This window comes from Phoenix dactylifera, chromosome 13 (assembly GCF_009389715.1).
Source record: "Phoenix dactylifera cultivar Barhee BC4 chromosome 13, palm_55x_up_171113_PBpolish2nd_filt_p, whole genome shotgun sequence".
In the NCBI taxonomy this organism is placed as follows: domain Eukaryota; kingdom Viridiplantae; phylum Streptophyta; class Magnoliopsida; order Arecales; family Arecaceae; genus Phoenix; species Phoenix dactylifera.
In genome coordinates, this window is record NC_052404.1 from 1,484,279 (window position 1) to 1,496,506 (window position 12,228).

Here is a 12,228-nt window from a genome sequence, read left to right on the forward strand (position 1 = left end):
TAAATATAAGTTTTAAGAGGGTATTCATATAAATTTAAATTTTTAGAAGGATATTCAAGAAACCAAAAAATAAAAAAAACAAGTGTTTAGCCTTCCATTTATGTGTAAGAGGTGGTCGCTAAAGTGCGCCGCCGCCACACGCTAGTTGTTTGACGTTTGGCCGTTGGTCAGCACGAAACAGTTGGTTGACATGCTTCTAATACCAAAATTCGAGACACGTGTATTTAGTTACCGGTGGAGGGGTTGGTGTATGTTCTCAGACTCGTGCTCCAATTGCTTCGTAGAGTCCAAAACCCCGGGCTGGCCCGGTTACGGTTCATGTAAATTACGGGAGGGGTGGGATGAAATGCTACAAACTTAGCTCATGTTTGGAAAAGCTGTTGCCAGTCTAAAGTAGAGCTTTTATAAAAAACAGTTTACTGTTTGATAACTACATTTCAAAAATATTGTGGCACTTTAACATATGTTTGGTAAACAAACTAAGAAAGTACTTTTGTATAACAAAATAACTATAAAGGACACTACTAGTATTATACAACAGAGTATAATAAAATATAATATGTATTAATATATAAATATATGATATAGTATAATATTAATGTAATGTAATATAATATTATTATAATATAGTACTATAACATTATATACTATAAGATTATAATTTAATATAATATTAAATTATTTAACATAACATATCAATGTATTATGATATAATGTAATATAATATTATATTTATAGTATAATACAATAATAAATATATAAAATATTATAATTATTAGTGTAAATTCATTTTTATCCTTCTGATGACCATTTATTTCTCTAACAAATTTTCTAGCTAAATGATAAAATTGGTTAAATAATTACTATATTTTTATTTATTTATTTATTTATTTATTATTTTATTCAAATATATTTATTTATTATCTTATTTATTTATTTATTCATTCATATATATATATATATATATTTATGCATTTATTTATTTTTTTTCCTTTTCTTTTCTTTTCTTTCTTTTTTTCCTTTTCTTCTTTTTTTCTTTTTCTTTTTTTCTTCTCTTCTTCTCCTTATTTATCTATTTATTTTTTCTTTTCTTTTTCTTTTCTTTTTTTTCTTTCCTTTTCTTCTTTTCTTTTTTCTTCTCTTCTCTTCTTCTCCTTTTTTTTTTTTCTCCTCCCGCGAGGCCGGCGGCGCCGGAAGGGGGTCGAGCCATGGTGGCCGCGGGATGGGGTCGGGCCATGGTCGGCGGCGGCTGCGGCCGGCCAGCGACAGTCTCGGCGGAAGGGAGTCGAGGCGACTTGCCCACCACCACCGCGAGCGAACATTGCCGCCCCACAGTTCCACCGCGGGCGCACGTCGCTGCGAGCGGACGCCGCAACCCAAAAGAGCACCTCACGGCCGGCCGCCATAGGGGCTTCGCTGCGGCTCGCCTCTCCGGTCCCACGGCTAGCGAAGGCCTGGCCACCCCACGGCCGAGCCCAGCTGCTCCACGGGCCGGCCGTGCACCACCAACGGCATCGCGACAACCTGCGGAGGGGCCGCCGGCTATGAGTGGTGGCCGGCGTGGGGGCCGCCGCCGTGGGCAGCCATGAGTTCACCAAAAAAAAAAAAAGAAACGGCTGGCGGCGTTGAGAAAAAGAAGGAGATAGAGGGGGAAAGGTGAGAGAGGAAGTGGCGGTGGGATGGAGGGCTTTTGAAGGAAAAAAGAACTTTTAAATAGGAATATTTTGGTAAAAAAATAGTTTTCCGGCAAAGCGGAAAATCGTGTTTTTGGAAAGCTCCAGAGCTTCTTCCAAAAAAGCTGTTTTTAGCTTTCTGAAAAAGCCAAAACAGCTTTTTGAAATTTTTACCAAACATCTTTTTTCATCTAAAAGTATTTTTGAAGGTCTAAAAAGTACCTTTTGGCCCTCCAAAAATTTTCAAAACATGAAAGATAATGCGAGTGCGGCTTCCCTCCGATACGTGTCCGGTTTTTGACCGTTTTTCCAGCAAGGCCTTGCATCTGCAAGCATTTGCAACATATTTGTTTTACAGTCTGTTACTAGTTAAAGTACCATGTGTTGGCTCGCTGATTACGACTCCGGTGCACTGGGTTTTGGAATTTACCATGGCAAGTGGCACCTGGGTTTATGAGCAGACTCATGCCAGTGTGCAGTTTTTCCTTCTTGTTTTTATGATCAAGAATCCTCTGCGGTCCATATTTTACACCATCGGGGGCTATTGATGTATTGTCATAATGAACTTGGACCGCTCATATTCTCGAAATAAAGAAGAGTTGTCCATCCTTAAGATGGATAATATAGTGGTCACTAGGGCTACATAGCTTTCTACGATGCAAAACATGCACTCCAGAGATTCCTAACTTCATGCTCGAAACTTTTGTCCGCGCATAAAGGCATGCAATATCATATATGCATAATATGTGTTGTGGTGCCTACTCTTGATGCACCGACGATAAAACATAGAGGCATCAGTGATCTCGTAACTCAGTTGAATTATGGGCAGACAAAGGGCCTAGATTTGCTACTAATTAAAAGTCAGAGCTTGAATATTAGGCGAAGGTTACTGTTGAAAGTAATTTCTAAGAATTTGACACACATATTTAACTTATAGGCAAGAGCATAGGGTTCTCTTCCATTTATTCCACATGTTCTTGTCATTTCCTCGACAACATGTTCCAGTAGTTTGTTCGGTACTTAGCTTGTTGATACTATTTTTCACCTTGCATAAATAGTATGAAGCACAGACTCAAGATGAAAATAATCAACCAGAGTGAAAAAGGGATTTTAACTTGACCGGGGATTTTTGATGTGGTGAAATGGATCGCATTGGATTCCTTCTTAGCTGGTGAAACATTGGATGGATTTTTCTTGTCCTTTTTTGTAGTTTTAAATAAAAAATTTTGCTGCTCAGGAAAGGCGTTTGGTAACATCTCATTAGAGAAAACAAAGGATTTATGTGAAATCCTGCAAAGTCATGGAAGACCCCTTTGCAATATGTAAATTGATTATAGTTCAAACAAAGGAATTAAACTCTAGAGCTCACTTTAATTGTAATAAATGGAAAACATGTATCGACCTCTAAACCTTTTTTTTTTTTTTTGGTAGAAAAACCCAATACTTGTTTGGCAGACATGAAGAAATGAATTGAATTAGGAATGATCCCTTCAGTCCATATGTAGTGCTCTAATATTTTGCCTTTATGAAACATTAATCATCCAAACATACTAACTTTTGGACTGCTAGTGAAGTCCTTGGTGGTGCATGAAGACGTCAAAGATTATATTTCTTTTCTAATCCTCTATATCTAGCCACGGTAGTTTTTCATGTATGATTTATCTGATAGAGTTATACCATTTATGCAATTTTGAATCTCATTAAAAAAAGTGACTGATTTTTTTAACTATTTCATTAAAATTATATATAAAAGTAGGAAATTCCCTTTAATTTGGATATGTGGTTTTTCCACTTGTCCAAATTGGAGGAAATTTCCTACTTTTTTTAAAAAAAAAATCGTGCCAAAACTCTAGCCCACATTCAATTTACCAAAAATATTAATTTTAACAAAAGAAATCTCATTTAAATGCTTTTCTAGCTATTGAAATCTATTATTTTCCATGCTTCTCAAAAGAAAAATTCTACTGTTTTCCCAAGCTGTAGGGAAACCCCGCACAGCTGGCGTTATACCAATCCCGACCCCTCCTGCTCTCTCCCTCTTTTTGGAACGGATCTCAAAGCCGGAGCCCAGCCCAACACGCGCTTGGACCGGGACGGCTTTGGTTTTCTCGACTCGGAACCGAACCCCCGGTTTATCGTGTGGGTTCGGGCTGGCGGGGCCGGATGGAAATCTGCCATCTCCTTCTTAAAACCCTAGGCACCGAAACCCTCGCCCGTCGTCTCTCAGCTCCTTCCCATCGCCCCCAGAGCATCTCCGGGCTGTTCTCCGAGGTCAAAAGAGAAAGGAATCGAAATTTTCTATAGAATATGGCTCGCTTCAAGAATGTAGGACTTCGACCAATCTCTCCTCTCCCTTCCCTCTCTCTCTTGAATCTTTTCTTCTTCTTGTTATCCCTCCCCCATTGCTAAAAATATTGAATCGCAGAAGAGGAATAAGAAGGTGGTCGCCAAGCCACCAGCGGCGAAGAAGCAGCCGAACGTGGATCAGGTCACCGGCGACAAGATCCCCAAGAGCTTCGTCTTCTCCAGGGGCAAGCTTCCGGGCCCTCTCAAACAGCTGGAATTGGACCTCCGAAAGGTCATGCTCCCCTACACCGCCCTCAAATTAAGGGTATCCTCCTCTCTCCTTCTTCTTTTTTCTCCTTGAGATTTCCCCGCCATTGAGTTGTAGCCTACTTTGTTTAATAAATTTGGCAGGAGAAGAAAAGAAATAACCTCAAGGACTTCTTGAACGTTGCTGGACCGATGGGCGTCACTCATTTCCTGATGCTATCGAATCCAAGAAGCGTTCCCCATTTGCGCGTCGCGAGGACGCCTCGAGGACCGACGCTTATATTCGAAATCCATGGGTATGCGCTCGCGAACGATGTTGCTCGGTCCCAGGCTCGTCCGAGATGCCCCCAAGAACTCTTCAAGAACTCACCTCTGGTAATTTCCTGTCAACTGTTCGACAATAGTAATTGGTTATTCTTTAGCTTATTTGACTTGTTAGGTTTGTCGGTACTTCACAAAACTTGTTTAGATATCTGACATTTTGTGATTTTTGTCTTGATACTGATTCCATTTCTGACAGATTGTGCTTTCTGGCTTCGGGGGTGGAGGTCAACATTTAAAGCTCGCCACAATTATGTTTCAGAATATATTTCCTGCTATTGATATAAATACTGTGAGTGATGTTACCATATTGGGCGTTTCTTTAATCGTTCTTTTTGGGGACCAAATCTTGAGGTCTTTGGAGGCATTGGTCATCGTTTTGTGCATTGCAGGTGAACCTCTCAGCATGTCAGAGGATCGTGCTGTTGAATTACAACAGTGAGACAAAGCTTATTGATTTTCGGCACTATTCCATTAGGTTACAACCAGTTGGTGTCTCTCGTAGGATAAGAAAGTTTGTGCAGAGCCATCAAGTACCAGATTTGAGGGGTCTTCAGGATGTTAGCGACTTTGTGACCAAGTAAGAATCTGGTTCATCTTTTTTTTTCCTGTATGACTTCTAAGAACATCAATATTTTGAACAAGGAAGGACGGGAAATAAATATGTGGTAAGTCATTTATTAGCAGAGCAAGGTTTTAAGTTATCTTCTTTCTAATGTAATAGTAAAGATGCATCAAACTTCTCAAGCCAAAATGCCCTTTTGATGCCTTGTAATTGTGCTTATTTATTATTGTGTGTGCTATAGTTGTTTATAACCATATTAACACGATAAAACTGTAAGCAGGATTGTCATGTTGATTCAACCCTTATTCCCTAAGAAATCATTAAAAACATAGCAAAGAAAAATGAATGTGCTGAAAAAGAGGGCAAGCCTTGGCTCAACGGTAATGTTTCTCCGTTGTGACTAGGTGTCATGGGTTTGAAATATGGAAACACCCTTTCTGTATGCAAGGGTTAGGCTATGCACATCTTACCTTCCCAGACCTTGCAGTGGCGCAAGCCTCATGCCCCAGGAAGTCTTTTTTTAGCTGAATGTGCTGAAAGAAAAGATCTTTATTTTCCTCGTGTGCCATGAAGGCTAAAGTTTGTTATGGAATTGATTTAGATATGTATTGAAGTTTCTGAAAAGATCCTTGGTTTTTTTTATCTTAATTTACAAGAACTCCAAGTCGATGCTGATATCTTTTTCTTCGAAGCTTGTTTCAGTTGGTTTTCCCCTATTACTTGTTCTCCAAAATGTTGTTCTTGACTATTGCTAAAGATATTCTACATCTATCTATGTGCTGATCGAATCAAATGTGTGTATGTTCCCATCACCTCTGAAGGGCTGGTTATGCATCAGAAAGCGAAGTAGATGAAGACACAGCAACAGTAAGTCTGGCAAGCGATCTTGGTAGGGTAAACCGTGCATCCACTAAAAGTGCTATCAAACTTCAGGAGATTGGACCGAGGATGACAATTCGTTTAGTTAAAATTGAAGAAGGATTATGCTCTGGAGGTGTCATATTTACTGAATTTGGTAAGCTAGGCTACTCTCAATCTTAATTGATATATGAAATTACGAAAGGTAATGCATTTTGATTATTATTTGCCCAACATTATGAAATTATAATGCATTTCTAAATTGTTTTGGCCAATCAGGATCCATCCCTTCCTAATTCAGTGTTTAGATGCTTTTCATTTGTTACATGCTTATCAAAGCTGTCAATGGTTCAAGGTGCACTAAGGCTCTAAGGTTTCTTGGGGCCTAGGTGCAAGATGCAAAGTAAGGCGCATGCCTTGATGAAGCGAGGTGCAAAAATATCAACATACATATAAATAATAATGAATACACGATTCTAAACACATTTAACGATGAATTATCAATTTATAAATACAAATAAAGATAAAAGAAGCATTAGGGGGTGAGATTCTGATCGACCAGCAATAGGGGATGGAAGAAGAAGTGTCTCTCCCCCTGTTTCACATAGGTCGGCAGCAGGGGATGGAAAAAAGAGGAAGAGGAAGTCAATTTATGAACACATATACAAATAAAGGAAGAATGAGGTGGTGGGTTTTCTGATGGACCAGCAGCAGGGGATGGAAGAAGAAGAACAGCGTCCTTTCCCCTGTTTCTGAGGGAAGAAGAAGGATGAGGAAGAAGAGAATGAGAGAGAGGAAGAGCAATGGCAGCAACTGTGGAAGAAGCCTGCTTCTGATGGATCGGCCCCTCCACTATTTCTGATGGATCGGCAACAGCGAAAGAAGAAGAAAAAGACAAAGAAGAGAATGGAGGAAGAAGAGGAGGAAGAAGAGCAAGAGCAATGGAAGCAATGGTGGATGAAGAGGAAGAAGAAGAGGAAGAAGAGGAAGAGGAAGAAGAAGAAGAAGTCCTAGATTCCATGACAGTCCCTAAACTAGAACTATTGCTATAACATGCTTGGGTACAATCTTCTTCTTTATCAAGTTGGTTGTGCCTAAATGCTAGTATTAACAATATAAAGAATCCATAGGGCAATTTGTATGGCAGCCAATTTTCTATAGATAATGCTGCTTAAGAAGTGATGTTTTCGGTTCCTTGATGTTGTACTAGTATCGTCCTAGTGTACAATTGATATGGATCAAGTTGGTTGTGCCTAAATGCTAGTATTAACAATATAAAGAATCGATGGGGCAATTTGTATGGCAGCCAATTTTCTATAGATAATGCTGCTTAAGAAGTGATGTTTTGGGTTCCTTGATGTTGTACAAGCATCCAAGATCTCCCTAGTGTACAATTGATATGGGATTAAAAACATGTCTGCATGGGTGTTTACACACTCACTTGTTTAAGCCCTGGTATTCTTGCCAAGGGTCCAAATCTAATCAAATCCAATTCTAATCAAATCCAAATCTAATCCAATCCAAATCCAATCATAAACATCCTTGCACTTGTATAGTAGCTGATTTTTTTTATAGATAATGCTGCTTAAGAAGTGATATTTTGGGTTCCTTGGCCTTGTACATCTTCCTAGTGCACAACCAATGTGGGATTAAAGACATGCCTACACAAGTTTTCATGTACTCCTGTCATTTAGGCTTTAGCATTCTTGCCAATCTAGATGTTCAAATTTAATCAAATTCAGATCCAAACATAAATACCACAAATCGGCCCATATTTTATCCAAAGGGACTCGTGTTGTAGTCTCCCCTAGTCCACATGGGTCGTGAGCTGTGTCCGTTCTATTACCATTTATAACAACATAGGACCTCATCTAAAAAGGCTATCTAAGAAATTATATCTTGGATTCCTTCGTTCTATATAAGTATCCAAGATCTTTCCAGCACACAACTGATGTGGGACTAAACACATGCTTGTCATGGGTCTTCAGATTGAGGAATTCTCAAAACTCTTGGCTTCCCTGTATACATTTTTATAATTCAAAATCACAAGGCTCCCTATTTGAATACAATAAGAAATGGTTGGTCTGATTGAACAATAAGGTCTTTATTGCCTTTTAGCATATGATATTTACTAGTTCGTCAACTGCTAGTACGGAAATTCTATTTCTGCTTTTCATCATTTTATTTTGATTTTTGGACTTCTGATTATATGAAGTCGTTAACATCTATCGCGTTGTTATGGTTGTCACAAATTAAAAGGGCAGTACCTGCTGAAAGTTGGTCTAATGCCTTGTGACAGCTGATCTTGAAGAATGGGTTCCACTTAACTTGCATGATGTTTTGTGGGCAGATTAGAAAATTACTCTGTTAAAAAGAGGTCTATCCTCTGCTTCCGTAGCTTGAGGGCAGGCATTGCTGCTGGGGCCTTTTTGTGGAGCCTCTTAGGTTAGTTTCCCAGAGTTGGTTCCTTGAGTCATCCTTTTATTTCCCTTGCATGGTAGTCATCCATTTCTGGAACCCCAAGTTATCACAGAGCCTACAACGAATTAGATGATTTGCCATGCAAAAAGATTTGCAGGCACTGTGGTTTCTTTGTGTGTGTTGCAGATTGGGCAGTAGGTGCCAGTGCAAGAACCAAGACTTCTTGGGATATCTTTGATATTTATCCTGTCAAGAGTTCATCTTGATAGTGATAATTTGATCTTAGGCTATTTAGAAGGTCTTCCATTGATATTTTTGTCACCACTCCTTGTGGTTAGGACTGTCAGAAGTTGGAAGTTGTATCCCTGCATAGGAGCAAGTTTACCTGGGTCTCAGACAGGCGTATCTTTGTCATAATAATTAGTTGTCTCATTAAAGAACCAGCGTAGGTTAAACTTGCAGGTGACAAGCCTGTTACTAAGGGCTTTGATTTTAGTGCAGTTAGGTCGTGAAGCAGTTACAAGGGCATGGTATGTTGTCTGTAGGAATCACCTTGCGATGATATGCTCCTTGCATCATCAATACTCCAGCACAACATTCCATTAATGTGGGAATGGTGTCAAACCAGCAGTGCACATGCAAGAGGTTTTGCAAGTGTTAGGTTCCTTCCACAGAAGTCTATTAATGTATTATGTTCTGGACCATATTAACACATTTTCCATTATAATGTACTATCAAACTTAGCGATGAAAACTCACCAATCCCAGGATGTTCAAACCTCCCCAGCCTCGAGGAGCCTCTCTCAGTCCACAAGGTGAATTTTCTTTTTCTCAAAGTGCGACTTATATAAAAATCTTGATAATTGAAGTAAAGGACATGAAATATCCGGGAATGACATTTACTGCACCTTGAGGGATGTTATATGACCGACTGTGAAGAGACATATCTTTCTCCAACCACTTTATGGAGCAAAAAAGGAGGGTTGAGCAGTGCAATTAACACAAATTTGTTTCTACATGAGTAATGGTGAAGCATTGAAAGACTGACCGGAATGAGGTCTGCTCTGTATATGGGTATCAGTGTCACTTGTCTCTCTTGTGGGATTTTTGAAAAGAGAAAAAGTGGAATATATGTTAAATCTTTTTTGTGTGATCAATCTGAACAACTAAGTTTGCCATTTACCACTGAAGAATTATAATTTAGTCATTATTTTCAAAGGTTGCATTAAGAAATTTATCCTTGCCAACATTTCACGATGAAATCCTTGAGGCTGGATGCTCAGTAATGCTGAATGTGCTAACAAATTTGATAAAAGTGCATTGAGATGCTTCCCTGCTAAAACATAAGCTATGTAAATTGGACACCTGATCTGCTCCGGAGCTTCAATCTCCCATAAAAAGCTACGAAACGTGTCCAGTTTAATTTCACCTTGCGTTATCATTTTTTTTTTTCATGGATAACAAAAGTTTACATGCTTTTGAGTGCAATGACGAGTTCATTGCAGAAAGCAGATTATTTCACTCTCTTTGCACTTTGGCTATTTATGCAGCATGCAAGTAGATGCAATATTTTTTGAAAAATAAGGTCCTGTTATGCGCTTTAAATTGTGATGTTTTATTCTGCTTCTAAAATAAATTTCTTAGCTCATTTTTTATGCGTAATTGTACTCTGCAGCTTTAACTGTGCTCACCTGATTTGCCACTTCAGCTTTTCTTATTTGCTCATTTTTAATTAGTTTTCCCCACTTTATTTTTTTAAAGGGAAAGAAGCTGCTGAAGCAAATCAAGAAGCGGATGAAGAAGCACAACAAGAAGCATAGCTTCTTTGGCGGACTGTCTTTGCAGATCAATGAAAACTATGAAGAGTGCCTGAATAACTCACTATCCAAAATGTAACACAACTGCACGATGAGCCAGCTACCATCCATTTGAGATATGCCAACATAAAGATGTTCAAGTGTCTGCTTCATTACTTTTTCTTGGTGGAAAGAAATACTGGGCAAAAAAAAACATATGCTGTAAAAAAAGAAAACCCTTATGGGTTGTTTTGGTCATTTTATTCACTTTTAGGTGCTAAAGGAGAGCTTTTTCTCATGCTGATGGAAGAGAGGCTTGGAAACACTGTAGCTAACTGTTTTATTGTTCACAAGTTTTGGTTGCCGATTGATATTTTAATGCATGATACCATGGGAAGCTTGTTAAGTGCTGGCATATTTTCTGCATGATAAAATGCTTCTTACAACCTTTTGATGATAGGGGGGGCTCCATTCTGTCGAACGGGCATGTGTAGGTGGATGTCTTGCTGCTCGGCCTTCAGTCTTGTTCTACGGCAAGTTCTGACGCGTCCATGATATCTTCTTGTTCTATCACTTGACTCTGTTCATCCGTCCATGAAGGGCACGTCATTATGGAATTTGATACAGTAGAGCCAAGGGGAGGGATAACCAAAGGGAGTACAAATGTACATTGTTGCTTTAATTTCTTTGAGAATAACTGTTCCCTTTGATTTCAGGCAGCCGAAATGGCCTGCCAAACAAAATTTCCTGACTGGTGATGGCCATATCTGGTTGACTAGCTGATCACAAGGCCAACATATTGTTGCTTTTTTATTTTCGGCCCCAATGAGAAAACAATTGGCCGGATACATATTATGAAACAAATATTTATGAGGTATCTCTGTGGGCAATTATACATCATGTTCCTTGGAGTTGGGTAGTGTTGCTAAGAGATCAAAAGTTGTTCCTATAAAGACTTCTAGAGCAGACAATTGATTTTGTAAATTAATAATCACTTTTAATTGACTTTGTAATGTAATAGATATTTTGTAAGATGAAATGGAAATTATCTTAATTGTCATTCCTCTTGATCTGCCCAACTGGAGGTGTAGGCTTTTGATGGTAGCTCTCCAAAAATTTGGAATCTAAATGGTTATAATATTAATAATTTTTTGAAAAATATTTTAATTAGTAATGCTATATTATAAGAGAGTTTATGCTATATATTATAAGAGAGTTTTTTCTTTCTTCACTCATCTTGATTCTTTTACAAAAAATAAAAAAATAAAAAAAATCAGCTTGACTCTGCAATGACTTTACTCTCCACGCAGGTTACTTAGCGGCTGAGTGACCGTATGAACTTCGAAATTGTTATTAGCCCTTAAAAAAAAAATCTGACAGCTTGAAGTCCTCTCCTTTCTTCTTTAACTTTCCAGTCCGGTGGAGAGGGAAAAATCGGAATGGAATGTATGATCCAAGCACCATCTTTCATCCTGGCAGAGACCGACTGCTCCAAGGTCCTTCTCTCCCTTTCCTGTTCCCTACTTTTTAGAGTGTATCATTCTTATCTCTAAATTCTTTTCCAATATATCAGTCTTATTCACCCTTTTTTTGCTAACAACTATATCAATTCTTATCGGTAACAAAATTTAACTCGCATTGCTTGGCCACCTATTTGGAAGAAAACCAGAGACTTCTTTTTAATTCTTTTTTCCTTCTTGTTTTCCTTTGCTTGACATACTGTAATTGTTTAACTGAATAATGAGCTTTTCTCAGTTTACACTATTCCGTCACTGCATTGAAGGGAAACGTAACTCGAAAAAAATCCCCTAGTAAGAAGCATCAACCATTCCAATCAAAATTAGTAGGGTGTCGATATTTGTTAGGCTTCAGTATAACGAAGGGGAGCATGCCAAGGTTAATATCATCATAGCAACAATCATGATATATCATTATTCTGATGCTGATGAAACGAAAAGTTTTTTCTTGCTCAACAAGCAGAGGCATGATAGTAAGTTTAACTTGTCTAGTTGTCAACAACAAAGAGTTCTTTTTCAACACAC

General features: G+C 38.6%; 1 protein-coding gene across 1 annotated transcript; it reads left to right on the top strand.

The window, feature by feature from the left end:
* Positions 1 to 3,856: 3,856 nt before the first annotated feature.
* Positions 3,857 to 10,592, top strand: LOC103707235 (peter Pan-like protein). The gene is made up of 7 exons (XM_008791637.4): positions 3,857 to 3,998; positions 4,099 to 4,284; positions 4,371 to 4,601; positions 4,747 to 4,839; positions 4,940 to 5,127; positions 5,934 to 6,127; positions 10,152 to 10,592. Exons 1-7 carry the CDS (start codon positions 3,981 to 3,983, stop codon positions 10,208 to 10,210), a joined length of 969 nt encoding a protein of 322 aa, XP_008789859.1. The 5' UTR covers positions 3,857 to 3,980; the 3' UTR covers positions 10,211 to 10,592.
* Positions 10,593 to 12,228: the final 1,636 nt, after the last annotated feature.

Bases quoted from the DNA above. Each gene is read 5' to 3' on its own strand.
- LOC103707235 (XM_008791637.4), top strand. The intron at 4,285-4,370 runs GTATCCTCCTCT...TAAATTTGGCAG, and splicing joins ACACCGCCCTCAAATTAAGG to GAGAAGAAAAGAAATAACCT. The intron at 4,840-4,939 runs GTGAGTGATGTT...TGTGCATTGCAG, and splicing joins CTGCTATTGATATAAATACT to GTGAACCTCTCAGCATGTCA.